Source organism: Macaca mulatta, chromosome 9 (genome assembly GCF_049350105.2).
Source record: "Macaca mulatta isolate MMU2019108-1 chromosome 9, T2T-MMU8v2.0, whole genome shotgun sequence".
In the NCBI taxonomy this organism is placed as follows: Eukaryota; Metazoa; Chordata; class Mammalia; order Primates; family Cercopithecidae; genus Macaca; species Macaca mulatta.
In genome coordinates, this window is record NC_133414.1 from 89610714 (window position 1) to 89631105 (window position 20392).

Here is a 20392-nt window from a genome sequence, read left to right on the forward strand (position 1 = left end):
AAGCCACATTATCATTTCTCACTGAACCACTGTAGTAGCTTCCTGTTGGTCCCCCATTTACCTTTTTGCTTCTTCACAAATCAGTTCCCACTTTGCAGTCAAAGTCGCCATACAAACTGTCATCCAAATCATGTCAGCCTCCTGCTTAAAAACCCTCCCACTAATCCCCATTGTTCTCTTTCAAATTGATTTTCATTTTCTCAAAGCAATAAGGAAGAATGTTAAAAATCAGAGAGTTGCTCATCTTTTTTCTCCTATTCATCTCATTGCTTTGGATTTTTTCTGAGAAATCTTGATTTTTTTCTTCCAACCTTTTAATTTTCAAGAACATTTTCTTGTTATCTGATAGCTTCTTTTCTTAAAGTATCCTGTTCTTGTTTAATGGGTACAATATTTTCTGTTACTTTTCTGAGAACATTTGAGATAACTTTCTTGCAATTTAGTTTTTCTGTTTCCCGAATGTCTCTAATTCCTCAGATTTCCTTTTTTTCCTCTTTTTTTTTTTTTTTTTTTTTTTTTGCTTTGGCTCTATCTTTTATATTGAAGGCTTCCCACAATGGCTGTACCTGACTGTGTCAGGCACAAACATGTGAGTGGCAGCTCTAAAGAGTTTAGGCAGTGCTGATCAGGTGGCAGTGATTAAGAGGGGCTCTTTAATGTCAGGATTATGTTCCCTTTACCGTAGGTGGTACAGTTTTTTGAGAGACAAATCCACCAACCTTTGCAGTGCACACCTGTGTGAATACCTTCTGAGTAGGGGAAAGAGGCTGCCAGTCTTGTGCTTTATGCATACTTTAATCATAATATTGATAACTAATATTTACATAGTGATTACTGCTTCTCAGGCTCTATGTTCTTTACACGTATTAACTCATTTAATCCTCATTAAGTGAGATACTGGTATTACTGTTATTCCCTTTTAATAGATGAGGAAACTGAAACCCAAAGAGATAAAGTAGCTTTCTCAAAATATCTCGGTTAGTGGCAGAACAAGGATTTGAACCCAAGCAGCCTAACTTTAACGCCTGCATTCTCCTTCCTTTTTCTGTGATCACCTATTCTCGGTCCAAATCCTCATCACTGCCCTCTGTTCTGCCTGGGCCCTTGAGTCTGAATCTCTCTAGTTCACCTTCTCCAGACACTAATTCTGGTGTCCTTCAGGCTAGAAGGAGGCAGTTATCTGACTTTGCTGAGTTGGGAAGGGCCTGGAGACCTGACAGCTCCATACACAGTCTTTGATCCGATTTTACTTGCAGCCCCAAGTCTCATCTTATCTTCTGAGGTACTACGCTTCCATAGCCTCCACCTTTTGAGGATTTGAAAGGCAAATCAGCTTGTCTTTTTATTCCCAGCAGTGTGCTGGAGCCTGATTGTATTGGCTCATGAGCTGGTTGTGTACATCTCTTCCCAATTCCTCATTCAGTAACATCAGATGGACGGCTTGAAATTGGTTGTTGTGGGGGGATTGACAGCATGGAAATTGGCTAGTGCTACACACTGGGGCTTTTCTTTTTCCAGGAGTTGGATGTTAAACATTTGTCAGCACAGCACTGATTCTACTGCTTCAGACATTTAGGTTTCAGCCTCTCTCTTCGACTGGATGAATGACCACACTCAAATCCTCTTTTCATATTCTGAAGTTTGGAGACAACCCTCATCTGTTTTTGATTTCTTCCCCATTGTATATGTGGGAATGGAAAAGGACACGCACATGTGTGCCCTTCTGGATTTCACCCTTTAAATCTATTATTGCTTTTTGGTGGAGTTTTGGGAGAGGAAGGATAAATATAGCTATCACATCTGCCGTGTTTGATCAGAAATCTCCCTCTGCACTGAGGATAGACTTCTTAAGATATTCTGACCACCTCTCTTCCTCATCTCCTCCCATTTTGCTCCTTCCTCACCATCTTCCAGCTAACCAGCCTTATTTTGCTTCCTAGACTACACCTTTGTTCTCATTTTCTGTTTGCTTGGTTTGAGTTCCCTCAGCTTGTTCCAGATCTCTGCGGTCCCCGTACATTCTTCAACGCAAATGTCTTCCTCATAAACAGGCGTTTTCTCATGATTTACCCCTCCCATCTTCACCACCCCCTGCCAGTGCCATCTGGCCATATTTTATTTTCTTTAGAGCTTTTAACACCATCTTGAAATTATATGCTTGTTTACTTGCTTGCTGTCTGGTTCTCTTCAATAGAATGAAAGCAAGAACTTTTCCTTGTTCAGTGCAATACCCACAAGCACCTGTATTTGTGCCCAGAACACAGTAGGGCTTCAGTAAATATTTGTTGAATGACTATTAAGTGAATGAGTACATTCCTAGGCTTAAGGCCATCTGACCGGTTCTTCAAGAATTTCGTCTTACGGAGCTAAGAAAGCCCATTACATTGGGTCAGTATTTTCAGGCACCATATGTAATACCACCTCTTTCCATAGGGCAGATGGTCTTTTCTTTACTGTTTTCTTGTCCTTCTCCAATTATCTTTAAGTTTCCCATCCACACAATCATTGTGTCTTTGCATTGCTAGAGAATTTTTTTTTTTATTGACACTGCCTTCCATTTCTACTCTCCACTATTCTTTGTTCTCTCAGATTTTGTGGGGGTTTTTTGTTTGTTTGCTTGTTTACTTCATGTTTTCCTCTAAGACTGTATCAAAACATAAAGCAAAAGAATGTTTTGGCAGGAATAAAGCAGTCCATATGCTCGTGGGTAGCAGTATCTCAAATGGGAAATGTTCCTACCTTTTTCTGCACCTTCATTTCTATGGTTTAAAATATTTGAGGGAAATTTTTTAGGCAGAAATATCCTGATAGACTGACAGTGTACGAGGCCTTTAAATTGACCTAGAATTTGCCGAATTCTTTCTGTATGTGCAAAGCTCTCTTCTGTGCGATGGAAAAAATAATAACCATGTACCTCTTGCCTTCAAGGAACCCAAATCGTTGAAATATATGTCAGAGAGTGAATAATGCCACGGGAATGGTTAACGAGGAGCTCATATTACTTTTTCTTATCCTGAATTCCTTCTTTATGTCATTCATTGATAAATTCGGAGCAAATAATTTGGCTCAGAGGATTCAGAAACCTCTGGTTCCTTGGTGCATATTTGATCTGTCATTGTCAAAATTCATTGACGACAATTTTTTTAGAAACTGAATTTGCTGTCAACTTACTTTTCCCAAAAACATGTTAAACTATGTTACAATAATTGATACAGCCTCTTTTGATAATTGAATTCTCTAGGAATTTCCCAGGTTCCCCCACTTTGCCATCATAGTTAAAAGAAAGGATTGACATCTTCATACCTTGTTTTGCCTTCATTAGGAAACATATTGAATGCTGGTGTCACTCTAGGTTTTATTTACCTTTGACCACATATATTTGTTCTCTCTGCTCTTTAAATGAATTTTCAACTCATTCCTACTGCACATGATTAACTGAGTTATTGAACCCAGTGGATTTAAACTAACAAGGTGAGCATTAGTTATTGGCTTTGTCAATGCCCTGCCTTTCCTCATCATAGACACATGGGGGCACCAGATTGATAGAAAAGGGAAACGTTTCCCTTTCTTTGATGTGAGATGAAATGCATTACATTGGGACCATTTTTAAAGTCAAATCAATGTAGTCTTCAATATTGGGTATCAGTAATCTCTAAGGACAAAATTAATACCAGTCTAATGAATACCAATCTGTTCTTACCTTTAATTTTCTTTTAGTCTTAAATATTAAGAATTCCTATTCGGCCAAGTTCCAGTGGCTCATACCTATAATCCCAGTGCTTTGGGAAGCTGAGGCAGGAGGATCACTTCAGGCTGGAGTTTGAGACCAGCTGAGCAACAGAGTGAAACCATATCTCTATTTAAAATAAAAAGAAAAGTAAAATTTCCATTCATCTGGGTTATGACCCATGCTGCAATTCACACTTCTATTAAATTAGGAAAAGACATTTCCTTGACAACTTGTTATTGACTGACATAAGCAGTTGGGAGGGCCAATTTTAAAAATAGCTGTAGTTCAAAATAGTTGTCAAAAGCTTTTACAAATAGAAGGTATTTTCATGTGAAGAACTGGAGTTTTTATCTGTTTATATTTGCACTTTATTTGTGTTCTGCACATTTGTGTTTAAAAGGTAAAAAAATGAACTCTGATTTCCTTATGTGTTCCAGAATGGATTGTCTCCATTGCACATGGCCACACAAGGGGACCACTTAAACTGCGTCCAGCTTCTCCTCCAGCATAATGTGCCCGTGGACGATGTCACCAATGACTACCTGACTGCCCTACACGTGGCTGCCCACTGTGGCCATTACAAAGTCGCCAAGGTTCTCTTGGATAAGAAAGCTAACCCCAATGCCAAAGCCCTGGTGAGTGACTCAACCAGCGAGTCCAGCCTCAGTTGTCTTGCTTACAACCTGCTGCCTCTGTATGTGAAGGGAATGCTTTGAGGAGGTTAAAATGGAAGGTGCTAGTTAAAGTGTACTTCTTGTCAATTTTTTCAAATATCCTTCAGGAAAGTCTACAAAATTTTCTATTTCCGACATGAGAAAGGCTGATGGAGCCAAACTGTTAATGTTTTTATGGTCACGTAAGTGACCTTTATGAACCCAAAGACTACACAATTATAAAAAGACTAAGGTGGCCAACGTCATCTTATTGTGGATAAACTTATAATTCTGTGAATTAAAAGTTTATTCGGAGATCTGAAAACGAGGCAAAGTTATCAAAAATATCTGTTTTAAACATAAGCGGTCTTGGAATTTGTGAGCTAAAATTTTATATTATCTTAACCTTGTAAGTTAATGAAATATTGCCTGTAATCTTCTGTTTCCTTTTGCCAATCAGAATTTTGGTCTGGTTTATAGGCTTCACTTTAAAGTAATTTGTTCTTTTAACCTTTAGCCATGCTATACTTTGGTTTTCTCAGCAAAATGGTGTTTGTTGTCTTTGCAAAAATAAATGGTCCCAACTTAGTAAGCTGTCTATTTCAGAATAAGTACCCATGTTTAGGAAAAAATAAGTCACCCAATTTTAGGGAAAGCATGTGAGTTTACTAGCAATTTTGAGGTAAAGTTTGTCATCATCCAATCGACCCTTTAAGGAAGGGTTTTTACCCCTTTCCAAAGAGTGTGGTCATCCTGTCTGGATAGATCTCTACCACCTCTTGTACTCTGTGGGCTCTAAAATTCAGAGTGGGCAGGAAAGAATGACGAAAGAGAAACTCTCCAGACCCCAGACACCTCCTTGCCACTATAATTTCCAAAACCTTTTACCAAAGCAGCATTTCAAGATCTGTCTGTTGACCCACCCAGTCTATCAAACGTGTCTGAATTCTGAGAAGGGAGAAAGGAAATTAACAGTCATGACTCATTTTTCCATACAAGAAAAAAATAAATAAGTCCCAAAACAGGGCGTGGGTTCCCACTCTCATTTTCCTGTGACTCTGAAGATTTCACAACATATGGAGGTTATAGCCAGTCATCCTGGGATGGACTGTGGCCAAATGGTCTGAGAAGTCTTAGTGAAAACACCTGCAGTGACTTTGACCTAAGCTTTTACGGTGGACTCTGGTATTTATAGTTCTCCACTGGCTGCTGAAATACATGCCACAGTCTCAACTGGCAGGCAGGACAACTTGGGACATAATTTATTAAAAAGCAGATTCTTTTATTAGATTAAATAGTAAACCAAATTATTCAGATAATGGGTTATTTACATTTCTGCATCCTTGGGGTAAACACCTACTTGAAGCATAAAGCTAGAGAAGAAATCAAAACATTTTAGAGCTGGCCTTGTAGTTGTCCTAAAACACAGCAAAGAGAACAGAATAAACCTTGGTGAAGTAGAGCCGTGAGGACAAATGTTGGGGCCAGGAGTTTTCAGTCCGTATTTGAAATGAGGTAGAGGAGGGACATATTATTATTGTTATTATTATTATTTGTTATTTTGAAACAGAATTTCCCTCTTGTTGCCCAGGCTGGAGTGCAATTGCACAATCTCGGCTCACTGCAACCTCTGCCTCCTGGGTTCAAACGATTCTCCTGCCTCAGCCTCCCAAGTAGCTGGGATTACAGGTGCTTTGCCACTATGCCCGGCTAATTTTTGTATTTTTAGTAGAGATGGGATTTTACCATGTTGGTCAGGCTGGTCTCGAACTCCTGACCTCAGGTGATCCACCCACCTCGGCCTCCCAAAGTGCTGGGATTACACTTGTAAGTCACCACACCCAGCCGGGAACATATTATTTGGAAGAGCGAATTCCGAAATAAAACAACGAAATGAATGATCATTTTTTCCTCAGCTAACAAGGAGACTGTAACAAAAATTCACCTTTTGTTCACAATTACCAGGGCACCTTGGATTCCTAGGGCAGCTAGACTACTTCCAGAATAGAATCTACGTGCTGCTTAACCCTGGTACTTTCTGTTCATTTCAATTTACCGCACATCATTTTAGCAAGACTATTTTACTGTACATAGTGAAACTGGGTTTTGATGGAATGTAGTCAAGCAGGTATATGTATTTGTCCCTTGCAGAATGGCTTTACCCCTCTTCATATTGCCTGCAAGAAGAATCGAATTAAAGTAATGGAACTCCTTCTGAAACACGGTGCATCCATCCAAGCTGTAACCGAGGTGAGAAGAGTTAAGATTTCTGGGAGTCCTGAGATACCGAGAGTATAGCCTTAGAAGCCAGAACCCCAGGGCCATCTCCAGGGACCAGCTAGTTTGTTGGTATATCATGGCCATAGACTGCATTCTGAACTATTCAGCAAAAGGGCTGCCAGTCCTTAGGAGAAGCAGACAAGCCTGTTGGTGGGTGAGTTGGATGCAAATGTATCACTATGTCAAGAAATGTAACCTAAAACGTATGCTTAAGGGGAACGGCCCCATCACAGAAAGCATAATTTGTATCAAATCCTAAACTGTAGTACTTCTCTAATGGGTGCAGTTTTGTCCCCCAAGGGGCATTTAGTCATGTCTGGAGGTACTTTTAGTTGTCACAACTGGATAGTACTACTGGTATCTAGTGGGTCAAGGCCAAGGATGCTACTAAACAGTTTACAGTATACAGGACAGTCTCCCGCAACAAAAAATCATCTGATTCAAAATGTCAAAACCCTGCGCAAGACCACCTTGGTGCTTTTGTCAAGTAAGGATTACTCTGTCTCAAAACTCAAAATTAATGAAACTGCTGCTGAGGTTAGTAAAGGATTAGATCTAAGTTTCTCTCATAGTAACCAACTCAGAACTCAGATAAATGATCCATCAGAATCAGGGCTGCACCTTCTACAAAGCAAACCAAGCCTGACACCTACCCTTTCAGACTTGTCCCAGACCCCCAACCTCCACCTCACTACCTCCTAGCACCCTGATCTCTGTTAATTCTAATTCTAACCCTTGGCACTTCCATAGACTAGACACTCTCTTGTTTGCCTCTGTATGTCTATACCTCTGTGTGTCACACCCCCTTGGCCAGGCAAATCCTGCACATCCTTTAGAACCAGATCTGGGCCACCTTCTTCAGGAAACCTCCCCTCACTCCCCAGCCTGGACTACATGTCCCTTCTAGGAACCATCACCTCATCCTGTGCCCTTATCCAACTCTCTGACTTATGACTCAGTGGTGCCCCCAAGACGCCCAGAGGCTGAAGGCTCCTTGGAGGTAGGGCTGTGTCTGACTGGTCTTCATATACCCACAGTGTCTGGCCCATACATAGCAGATCATTCAGTAAAGTTTTGTTGAATACCTGATGTTTAACTATAGGATTTGAAGCAAACATAAAAATTAAAGTCTAGTCTAGTGATTGTTGCTTGGCTTCAGTTTCTTGCCTGCAAATGGAATATTTGCCTAGATTTACACTTAGAATTTTTAAAATATGAAATGGTTGAGAATATGAATACTGATTTGCCATATTGTCAGGCTTATGGCTTCATATTAGGCAACCTGTTATTTTTAAGTATAAAATAGAAAGTTTACTTTCAGTGCATAGGAACCCTCTTAGAGATCAGAACAGGCTCTAAAATAAAAGTAAATTCTTGGCTGATGTTTGAGTAAATGTCCAGAGGTGTCAACCAGTAATCCAGCTCTCTGTTCCCTAAGAGCTTTAAAGGGCAGTTTAGACCAAGATTTTGCCTTGCACGAGCTCTAACTATTCCCCCTGCCGATGGAAAAAGGTGCCAAGACTATAACAAAATTCTCATTTTCCTAATTGTCCTCCATTCTTCTCACTTTTTGAAGTCTGGGCAGCCAGAATTATTCCTTTTCTGTCTTTTACCTCACTTTGATTGTATAGAATTCCTTTCATATATTTTTGGCATTTCTCAAATTTCTGCTGAGATTAATTATCCCCTTCTGTCCCTTTTTAAAAAACAGGTTAGCTTTTTCTAGATATACTAAAAAAAAAGTTTTATCAAGTTATGATGTTCATGTTGTAAGCTAAATTAAAGTCTGAAAAATTTAAAATGGAATCATTTCATATAAAAAGCATAAGTAAATTATACTCTTTAAAAAATTAATGGCTTGAGATTTTTATCTTTCTTATTCACTCTATTTAAATCTCACAATCATGGGCATATTCAATATAAAATATCCTGGAATCAATAAATTCTGCTTTATGCTGAATAGTATTCTGGGGTCTACGTACATGTATGTGTATGTACGTGTGCATAGGATCTGAAGCAATTCAAGTCTAGTCTAGTGAACATTGTAATATTTGCTTTATTTTTAATGCCTTAATTTGTAACACCCATAAAGTTAAAAAATTAAATGTTTGAAACCATTAATGCTGATTTGTTCATTTATTAAAGAAACAGCTTCGTGTTAGGTACCCTGCTCTTTTATATGTGACATAAATGGGAATCCTCTTTAAAGCCCAGAATAGGATCTGAAATAAAAGTTGACGTTTTACTAATATATATGAAATCACCGCTGTCCTCCCTCTACACACACACATATGGATAAGGAAGGTTTATTAGTAAAGGGGAAAAACAACCTTCAAGTTATTTATCAGCTTTTTCAAAGATCTACATTAAAAGTATGAAATAAATTCTTTTTCTTTTTTAATAGGTATGACATAAGTCTTTCATAGTAACAGAATTTGCTTTAAGAAAATGATGATTATGTGTTGATATATTTACCATTATAGAATCTGTAACATAATGGTGAATGTCCTGATTCTTCTAATCTGATCATTAAACTGGTTTAGATGGATGGATGCATGGCAGGCAGGCAGGCAGGCTCACTGACAAACCTTTTTTATGCTAAGCCAACAAACCACCATTTTCTTCTTTTCCCCTTAGTCGGGCCTTACCCCAATCCATGTTGCTGCCTTCATGGGGCATGTAAATATTGTATCACAACTAATGCATCATGGAGCCTCACCAAACACCACCAATGTGGTAAGTATTCTTTGAATGAAGGAGGTCCGTTGTGAGTATTTAATAAACTGGCAAAGGTGATTTTTATCTACTTTTTTGTTTTTTATTTTTTTAAGGGTTGGAGTATCACTCTGTCTCCCAGACTGGAATGCAGTGGTGCAATCATAGCTCACTGCAGCCTAGAATCCTGGACTCAGGTGCTCCTCCCACCTCAGCCTCCCAACTCACTGAGACTACAGGAATGTGCCATCATGCCCGGCTCATTTTTAAATGTTTCGTAGAGATGGGGGCCTCACTATGTTGCCCAGGCTGGTCTTGAACTCCTGGCTTCAAGCAATCCTCCTGAGTTGGCCTCCTAAATTGTTGGGCTTATAGGCATGAGCCACAATGCCCTACCTTATTGTTATTATAATTAATTAATATGTAATTAATATGACTACTGAAAAGAAGAAAATTCAAGAATACGTTTGTTTCCTTTACTTCAAAGGCAAGATCTGCTCAGTCTCTAGTTGGCCACAAATTGTTAGGACTTATGAACTATGTTCATTAAACTTACAGGTGCGTTACTACTGGATATTATATTGTAAAAAATAAAGTATGGCCAGGCACGGTGGCTCACGCTTGTAATCCCAGCGCTTTGGGAGGCCGAGGCAGGTGGGTCACATGAGGTCAGAAGTTTGAGACCAGCCCGATCAACATGGAGAAACCCCCGTCTCTACTAAAAAATACAAAATTAGCTAGGTGTGGTGGCACATGCCTGTAATCCTAGCAACCCGGGAGGCTGAGACAGGAGAATTGCTTGAACCTGGGAGGCAGAGGTTGTGGTGAGCCGAGACTGTGCCATTGCACTCCAGCCTGGGCGATAAGAATGTAACTCCGTCTCAAAAAAAATAAAAATAAATAAAAAATAAAGTGTGGGGAATATTTTTCTACAACTAAAACATTAAAAAGTGCCACATGTTGGAGAGGTCATTTAGACACTATGGTTATTTATACAAAGAAGTGATTTCAGCAGGGTGTGGTGGCTCATGCCTGTAATCCCAGCACTTTGGGAGGCTGAGATGGGTGGATCACTTAAGGTCAGGAGTTCAAGACCAGCCTGGCCAACATGGTGAAACCGATCTCTACTAAAAATAAAAAAAAAGAATTAGTTGGTTGTGGTGGTGCATGCATGTAATTCCAGCTACTCAGGAGGCTGAGGCATGAGAATAACTTGAACTTGGGAGGCAGAGGTTGCAGTAAGCCAAGATCATGCCATTACACTCTAGCCTGGGCAACAGAGTGAGACTCCATCTCAAAAAAAAAAAAAAGAAGTGATTTCAACTAACTTCAAGGTAGTCTCTTTTTAATGTGCTTCACCATGTTATAGCAAACCCATGGAATTCTGTGTCCATAGATTACTCAATGGTATTATTTTCTCACACCAAACATTGCTCTGTAGGAACCACGAGGCTCACTTCAGAGTAGCTATCAGAGTGGTAACTTACCACCCGTGATCTGCATGTGGCATTGTTTTACAGGGTTTCAAATTTGACATCATAGTATTAGCACAACAGACCATAAACATAATAACACTCATTGGACTCATGAGCATTAAAGAAGTAACAATTAAACAAGCACCATCCTGGCACAGAAGGGGCAAGCTATGAGGTCCTGCACCCTTACCCTGAGAGTGGGGCTCCCCAGTAAGACTGCATCTTCCAGCAGCCCCAAGCAGCACAACCACAACATAGAAATAGACCAGCTTCTCAGATGAAATGCAGTCTTTCCTGGTACTAATTGCAGAGAATGTTTTCATTCGTAGAGGGAACACTGAGTAATACACTAAACGACATCCTCAACACCTTTCCAATAAACACAATCCACCAGTTTCCTGTGGAATCTGTCCTCACGTGTCCTTCCATGGAAGTAGGTGGCCTATAAAGCAAAGCTCAATTTATAAAGGCAGTTTAAAAGTGAGCATCACCTATGTGAGAGAATATATTTCATTTTTATTTATTTATTTTTTATTTTTTTATTTTTTTTATTTTTTTTTTTATTTTTTTTTTTGAGACGGAGTCTTACTCTGTCGCCCAGGCTGGAGTGCAGTGGCCGGATCTCAGCTCACTGCAAGCTCCGCCTCCCGGGTTTACGCCATTCTCCTGCCTCAGCCTCCCGAGTAGCTGGGACTACAGGCGCCCACCACCTCGCCCGGCTAGTTTTTTGTATTTTTTAGTAGAGACGGGGTTTCACTGTGTTAGCCAGGATGGTCTCGATCTCCTGACCTCGTGATCCGCCCGTCTCGGCCTCCCAAAGTGCTGGGATTACAGACTTGAGCCACCGCGCCCGGCCTTCATTTTTATTTTTGTCCATTTCAGTGTATCTGTTTCTAATATCATTTTCATTTTTAATCAAGTAAAGAAGTAATCTGAATTAGAATCTACTTGGTGAAAAAATAGCTGGAGGGTGGTCCAGGGCAAAGAAAATGATCCACTGGGAAAAATGTCCAAAGACTAAGATATTGATCTGTTCAGATCAAACAGGAAATGCAAACCAACTGTTGACAAGCCAAATCCGGCCCTTGACTATGTTTATGTTGCCCATGTAGTGTTTTGTTTTTAATTCTGAATTTATGGTCAATATTTAAGAATAGGAAAATTTATATAAAATCCAGACTGCCACTTCTTTTGAAAACTTGCATGGTGTGGCATGGTAAGGCTGGCATCCTGCATAGTGACAGCAGCGAGCTGAAGATGTTGGGGGTGTGTGTGGGGGGGGTGGCTGCCTGCTTCGGCGCAGGTGTGGGCTCTCTCAAGCACTCCACATCTGCCCAGCTGCACTCACTCACCCGCCTGCTTAGCTCCTATGAGCACTTGCCTTTCCAGCCCCAAGGGAGGCCACATTGTAGGTTACTGAGCAGCGCCCCTGGCACAGTGGATGACAAGACCCCCTAGGCTTATGTCAAAGTCTTTGCCTCATGGACCAGGTTCCTGTGAAATTCTTATGCATTTGACTTCCTATCTTTTCAATAAGGAAGTGCTTAGGACTATTTTTTATTTTTGAAAAAAGTCCATCATAAGCTTTATGCCAAATAAAATACACCACTCTTCTTCAGAGCTGCAGCTAATTTACTTTGGCTCATGTTCCCTAGAGAGGAGAAACAGCGCTGCACATGGCAGCTCGCTCCGGCCAAGCTGAAGTTGTGCGGTATCTGGTACAAGACGGAGCTCAGGTAGAAGCTAAAGCTAAGGTATGCGCAATACTTGAAAAGTGTTTGAAATTGAGGAAAAACCCTTTGATTTTCATAAAACTTTTAAGTATATTTATGCTGTCTTTCAAGAATACTTTAAAAATAGTGAACAACCTCCCATAAGGAAAGTCCCTACCCAAGTAACACTGTGAAAAATCCCTTCCCTCCACATTTGTTCGTTCAATTATTTAACAAAATGAAATAGGATGAGATGAGAACTTGTGCCTGAAACTGTCAGCACATGGCTAGTCCCTAACAGGTTGGGGACTGAATCTAGACTTGGTCCAAAGTTCTTCACACTCCGTGGAGAAGGGCTTATGCACAAAGCTTCTAGAACAATCACAATCTGGAAGAATAACTGAGCCTTTTTGGTTGACTTGTAAGTCAGCTGTCAACAGCCACAAAAGGAAAATGAGGGATTTTTTTTTTTTTTTTTCTATACAAGCTGTTTGGCCACTTCAGAATTGGCCTCGTATTTCACCTGCAGGAGAAACCCACTTATCTGCTGCTATAGGGATGGATACTTTGGTCTGGTTATCAGAATGGCAGTTCAGGTCCAGAATCATAAACCATTTAATTTCCACCTACAATATGTAAATATACATTTGCACAGTCTGCAGTCTCTAGTTTCAAGTTAAGGGGTGGCAGTAGTAGCAGTATATGAGATTTTTCCTTGGCACCTATTTTTTTCTGCTTTCAATATTCCTCTTCTCTCTTGCGGCATCTCCCTAACTCCTCTCATGCTTCCTACTGGTTAGATAGCCCCTCTTACTTTGACATTGACCCTCGTCCTCCTTATTCTTCCAAAATGGTGTCCTCTATTCTAGCCTATTTTCTCTACCTTTCCTACTTAAACCGTTTACCTCAACCTTATCACAATTCAGTAGAGAATTTCTATTTCGAGGACTACCACAGGGATCTTTGAGCAAATTAAGATGATTTGCGCCTCCCACTTGGGGATAAGATCCTAGGGGATCAGGACTTGGTGAGTACCTCCTGCCTTTGGGTGAATTGTAGTGAGGTGGTTCTCCAGTCTAGACAGATGCAGCCCATACCAGGATACACAGCTTGACAAGCAGAGGGCATCAGCCCCTGCTGACCCTTCGGCTGGGAGCCTTTGCACAGGTATACTGCGCAACCCTACACTGCCTTCCTCACACTCTGCGTTTGTCTATGGGAAGACAGAACCAACAAAATAATTCATTCCATGTGAGTGGATAATAACTGGTGTGGAGGTATAATATCCCTCCCAGGTATATGAGTTTTACTAGGATACATTGTCTTATCTCCCGAAGAAGGAGCAATTAAAGTTCAAATTTGATTCTCTGTGGCAGGTGTTGTTGGGGGGTCATTTATAGACAGAACTGCCTTTCACGGTTTTCTTATTAATGGTTCACTCTCCAGAGGTATTTAATGAGCTTAGACCTACCATCTCCTCATTTCTGAACATTGAAGAAAAAGACAAATAAGATTTTTTTTAGCATTGACTCAAAAAGTTGATTGTACCTCTTACATCAAGCATCTAATGTTCCGTGAATTTTTCATAAAGGCACCATTGTTTCCTCAGCTCATCAGCCTTACATTTCTACCTTGCTGTTTAGGATGACCAAACCCCACTCCACATTTCAGCCCGACTGGGGAAAGCAGACATAGTACAACAGTTATTGCAGCAAGGAGCATCTCCAAATGCAGCCACAACTTCTGGGTACACCCCACTTCACCTTTCCGCCCGAGAGGGGCATGAGGATGTGGCCGCATTCCTTTTGGATCATGGAGCATCTTTATCTATAACAACAAAGGTATGAAAGCGTATCTCAGAATCCTGCTCTGTTGCCCCAAATACATCTTCCTTACAGTTCCCAGCACAGTCACAGGTCCAGAAGCCGCACAACAGCATCTATTCTTGCGATCCCACGGTAGTCATTAATATGGCCAGCAAAGCTCTGTGGTGGGAGAGGGTAACTGATAGTATTTTGTGGGGTTTTTTTTGCCTTAAGTTTCTTAGTACATTATCTTACAATGAAACCTTAATGATATCCAGAGTCAGACTTCTTGTAAATTATTTGATGGCCTTAAATTTTAGTTTAAAAACAGAGCTACAGCTTAGCAAAATGCTCAGGCCAAGCACACAAACCACACTATCACAGCTTGGTTGGTAGATGCTTTTATAACACTTGGAAAACTGGCAGTAAATTTTTCTTGGGGTTGTTTTTGTTTGTTTTTGTTCTTTCTGTTGTCATTATTGTCTGTTGTCACGATTTATGGTTTGATGTATTTTTATCTCAACTCTGATGCCTTAGAGTAATACCCTAACATAAACAGTTGCTCTGCATGTGCAGAATGCAAAATTTGGAGCTCATTTTTCTTATGATACTACATAAGCCTAGCAAATGTGATAGCAAGATGAATTGGCTTGTGGCGCACCTTCCAAAGCTAGTAACTGGTACTGCACTCTTTTATTTGGATGCAGATAAGAAAGATTAATGTGTAATCAATATAGAAGATAATTACAAATAGAGAACTATCAGGATAAATGATGACTACCTCAAATTTCATTTCTTGTGATTCTTTGGGCTCTTCAGTAGAGTTGAGATGCAAGTTCAGGAAGCTCATTTGATGTGAAACAGAGCAATGGGTGATGGAGTCTTGAGTATTCAGGCATTTCACCATACCAGCTGCACATTCCTTTTAGTTTGCTGTAGTCTCATGAGGTCAAATGTGCTGATGACCCCCTAATCCCTGACTCATGATTGGGACCCCCACAACAGTGTGCTGATTGGCTGGTTGATACACAGATTCTTGTAGGAGTTGGAAGCCTGAGGGAGCAGCCACTCAGCTATTAACATCCAATTGTTGCATGTTTGTCCATGTGTGATTATTCAGTTCACCTACAGAATAGGCGTCTCATCATTCTAAAACCATGTCATTAAGTTCACCTCTGGTGTTAAAGGTAAGAGAATTTCTGACTCCTCCTGAAGACTAGAGGACACATAAGGACTGTGTATACATGGAGAAACAGGGAAAGAAGAAGAGAAAGTGTCCAGTCTGGTGATGTGAGATTGTGAGAGGTTCAGACTTCCCCTGGATTTTCCCAAACCGTGCAAACTGAGTCTGGGACCCTGTAACTTATTCTTCCCACAATATGAAACTCTAAAAGCAGTCCTAGAATAAGCCCCAGATCCAGCTTTCCAACTTCATCCTGGTGAGATACCTGATGACTCCCAGAACCAATAGCAAGTTGTGGTTCAGTCAGCAGAAGGGAGAAAGATTAGGTATCCTGGTATGTTGTGCTCACACCCTGTCGATAAGAAGGCTCTTGAACTCTTATCTATGAGTCTTGGACTTTAAATGCAGACTTCATTGCTCATCATCACTAGAATAATTAATCAGTTCTGGAAGGCAGTGCCCTTATGTCATATCTTTTTGTTTGTTGTTTGGTTTGGGTTTTGCATGTGTTTTCCTTATGTCATTTCTATTGTTCATTATGTTTATGTTTCTTTTTTTCCAGAAAGGATTTACCCCTCTCCACGTGGCAGCAAAGTATGGAAAGCTTGAAGTCGCCAATCTCCTGCTACAGAAAAGTGCATCTCCAGATGCTGCTGGGAAGGTAAGAGGTCACCAGCAACCCTGAAGCAGGCCACTTCCCTGATAACAAAACACACACTTGCTAATATTCACTAATGGCCACCCAAGTTGTAACTAAATATTTAAGTCCCACTAGGATGAAGAGCACTTGGGAAATAAAAGGTAAATGCTGAGGTCCAAGTACTGTGGAAACCGGAATGTAAATATGCCCTATGTTGTATCCAATCTAATCTCATTTCCTCAATCTAGGCCTCTGGTATTAAGACACCTTTGACACTGGTTGTTGTTTCTGCACGTGTTTTCAGAGCGGGCTAACCCCACTGCATGTAGCTGCACATTACGATAATCAGAAAGTGGCCCTTCTGCTTTTGGACCAAGGAGCCTCACCTCACGCAGCCGCAAAGGTACCTATAATTCCACAGCCTAAGGAGACTGATGGGTAAGGTCTATCAGTCTCTATCTGCACATCTACTCCTGCTTCACCAGGAGCACCCTCCTAGTTTAGGCACCACTAAAAAAATCACAGAAATAGAAGCACCTTAGGACATCTGTACCTTCAGTGATTTAGTCTGCTAATATGGTAGATGCTCAGGAAATATTTACTTGTCAGTTGATTGTCTTTGACAATCCAGGACCTCCTGGAGGAAGGAGAGCTGGAACACTCTTTAGCCAGATGAAAAACATAAGCACAGCCTGAGGGAGTAAGAAAGTTCTGATTTGTCAGAATTATGAAATATGTGTTACATTTTTCTGGCCATCTAATTGCCTTCAAGTTGTTTATTTGAATTTAGTAAAATAGGTTGAGAGGTTTTACATGTGTGTTTTTATTATTGCTAAGGAGGATCTTTATTGTTAGGGCATTTTTGATCAGTAGACAACTTAGATTTCTGAGAAAAGAGAGAAACTGAGTGGGTATATAGCTATGTTATTATTTTAGTAATCTAATTTGAGGGACAAATCATAAAGAAGAGCTTCCTTAAAGACAGGTTAATAGAGTGCTATTGCTTTAATATGCTTCCTATTGTTGAGCAGGTGGCTATGATCAGAGAACACTGAAATGATGCAAACCACCATTTCAGTGTTCAGTTATTTCGCTAAACACTATTGGTTGAAGGACCCTTGAGTATCCCTTATGCTCCTTATGCTTTTTTTTTTTTTTTTTTTTGGAGACCTGTGCGGTGGCACCATCTCAGCTCACTGCAAGCTCTGCGTCCCAGGTTCACGCCATTCTCCTGCCTCAGCCTCCCGAGTAACTGGGACTACAGGTGCCCGCCACCATGCAGGGCTAATTTTTTGTATTTTTAGTAGAGACTGGGTTTCACCGTAACCAGGATGGTCTCGATCTCCTGACCTTGTGATCCACCTGTCTCAGCCTCCCAAAGTGCTGGGATTACAGGCATGAGCCATTGCGCCCAGCCTCCCTTATGCTTTTTACATCTTTGACTTACTATTCCATGTAGGGGAAGCTGCAGTGCTCTCCTTTAAACCTAATGTTTAGATCACATCATTGTATACACAGATGAATGAACTGGGGTTGTTCTAGATTACTTTAGATACACTAAGAGACCAACTTTTGGGTACTGTCTCCGTTTAGAGAGTATGTTATCTTTGATAGATATTTCTTCCTGGAAACTTTCAATCATTTTCTGCCCCATCCTCTCCAGAATTATACCTCAAAATCTAAAATGAAATCTCAAATTCAAAATCAAACTCCCAACTTTGCTTTTAATCTAAATGTAGCTTTCCCCTCCATAATTTCTGACCCTGACAAACATTCTTTCTATTACAAAACCACGACTTGACTTGATAAAACTTTATCTTGAAAAAAAGATATAGCAGCATTATTCATGATAGCCAAAAGGTGAGAACAACCCAAATATTAATTGATGGATGAATGCATATACTCACTGCACATATACACACAGGGAATATTATTTAGCCTTTAAAAGGAAGGAAATTCTGACATACGCTACTATAATACGTGGAGGAATCTTGAAGACGTTGTACTAAGTAAGCCAGTCACAATAGGACAGATGTACGATTCTACTTATGTGAAGTACATAGAGTAGTAAATTTATAGAGACAGACAGAGGATGGTGGATGTCAAGGGTAGAAGGAGAAGGGAATGGGGAGTTAATGTTTAATGGATACAGAGTCTGAATTAGGAAGACTAAAAAGTTCTGGGAATGTATAATAGTGATGGTTGGAGAACAATGTGAATACACAGAACTTAATACTACTGACCTGTACACTGAAAAATGCTTTAAATGGGAAATTTTGTTATGATATTTTAGCATAATTTTAAGGAGAAAGATTTGTAAGGAATTTAATGGTTGTACATTTTATTTCATTTCATTTTTACCCAGGTATGTGTGGGCTACTTTCCTTTTTCTTTTTCTTTTCTTCTCTTTCCTTCTTTTTTTTTTTTTTTGAGATGGAGTCTCACTGTCCCCCAGGCTGGAGTACAGTGGCACGATCTTGGCTCACTGCAAACTCCACCTCCTGGGTTCAAGCAATTCTCCTGTCTCAGCCTCCTAAGTAGCTGGGATTACAGGCATGTGCCACCATGCCCAGCTAATTTTTGTATTTTTAGTAGAGATGGGGTTTCACCATGTTGACCAGGCTGGTCTCGAACTCCCAACCTCAAGTGATCCTCCCACCTTGACCTCCCAAAGTGCTGGGATTACAGGGGTGAGCTACCTTGACCTATGTATAAGTAACCCCAAGTCCTTCATCCTTCATAGATAACAAGTAAATAATTAGTAAGTGAACTATTTTTTCCTTGAATGAGAATAGTAACTTTGGCACAAAAAGCAGTGTAAAATTGACCAAAGTTATAAAACAATTAGTACAGCAGGTGACTCCAATATCTCTTTCTGTTCACAAATAACTTTTTTTTTTTTTTTTTTTGGTCACCCAGGCTGGAGTGCAGTGGCGCGATCTTGGCTTACTGCAACCTCTGCCTCCCAGGTTGAAGTGATTTTCCTGCCTCAGCCTCCCAAGTAGATGGGACTACAGGCATGTACCACCACACCCAGCTAATTTTTGTATTTTTAGTAGAGATGGTGTTTCACCATGTTGGCCAGCTGGTCTCGAACTCCTGACCTCAGGTGATCCGCCCGCCTCATTCTCCCAAACTGCTGGGATTACAGGCGTGAGCTACTGTGCTAGGCCCACAAATAACACTTAAACAGGGCAATAGTTGGTATATTCCTAGTTCATTTTGCCTTTATATTTGTCAAACAAGACTTAGTATTCATAGTTCCCTATCTGCAAAACATCCTTTACAAAGATTTGAAAAGAGAAGCAGTCCTTTAAATAATTCTTTATAACATTCCATTAGCCTTAGGCATATTTTTATAGTCAATTAAACACAGGTGTTTCTAATGGGACATTGATTCTCATTTCCATGCACAATTGCTTCCATAAGAGCCTGGGTAATGCCATCTCTGGCACATGTCCAACAATCCCTGTCTTCGGGGCAGTGGTACTGGTCAGGAACTTTTTCTAGACTTTAATCTTAAGCAAAGCCAGTCATATAATTTTAGGTATTGGCTTTATCTGCTAGGGAAAATAAAACCCTAGCTACAATGCTTTAAATTGATGAGCCTCCATTTTCTCATGGCACAAACAGTCAGGAGGTAGACAGGGCAGTTGTTGATGTTGATATAGGGTGTTGAGGCAAGTTCCCTGTGACTTAAAAAACTCAGTTTGGGGGTACAAGTGCAGTTGTGTTACATGGATATATCGCCTAGTGCTGAAGACAGGGCTTTTAGTGTAACCATCACCCAAAATGTATACATTGTACCCATTAGAGAATTCTTTGTCCCTCACCCCACTCCTACCCTCCTACCTTTCCAAGTATCCAATGTCTATTATTCCGCTATGTCCATGTACACACATTTAGCTCTCGCTTTTAGGCAAGAACATGCAGTATTTGACTTTCTGAGTTATTTTACTTAAAATAATGGCCTCCAGTTTCATCTGTGTTGCTGCAAAAGATATAATTTTATTCTTTTTTATAGCTGAGTAGTATTCCGTGGTGTGTGTGTGTATTTATGTGTGTATATATGTATACACACATAAATTATATACATTATAATTGTATATAATATATAATTGATTTCCAGCTTTATATTTGTCAAACAAGACTTCATAGCTGAGTAATAGTCCACTCAGCTATAAACATATAGTATATAC

The 20392-nt window shown here is 40.2% G+C and overlaps 1 protein-coding gene across 7 annotated transcripts in view; it reads left to right on the top strand.

Moving 5' to 3' along the window:
* ANK3 (ankyrin 3) overlaps nucleotides 1-20392 on the top strand; it is a 701075-nt gene that overhangs the window by 515315 nt on the left and 165368 nt on the right. For all 7 annotated transcript variants that reach the window (XM_015147572.3, XM_077946716.1, XM_077946715.1 and 4 more), the window contains 7 exons: nucleotides 4168-4365; nucleotides 6535-6633; nucleotides 9301-9399; nucleotides 12509-12607; nucleotides 14209-14406; nucleotides 16116-16214; nucleotides 16498-16596. In XM_015147572.3, coding sequence (XP_015003058.2) covers nucleotides 4168-4365; nucleotides 6535-6633; nucleotides 9301-9399; nucleotides 12509-12607; nucleotides 14209-14406; nucleotides 16116-16214; nucleotides 16498-16596 — 891 coding nt within the window. The remainder of the gene's footprint in view (nucleotides 1-4167; nucleotides 4366-6534; nucleotides 6634-9300; nucleotides 9400-12508; nucleotides 12608-14208; nucleotides 14407-16115; nucleotides 16215-16497; nucleotides 16597-20392) is intronic.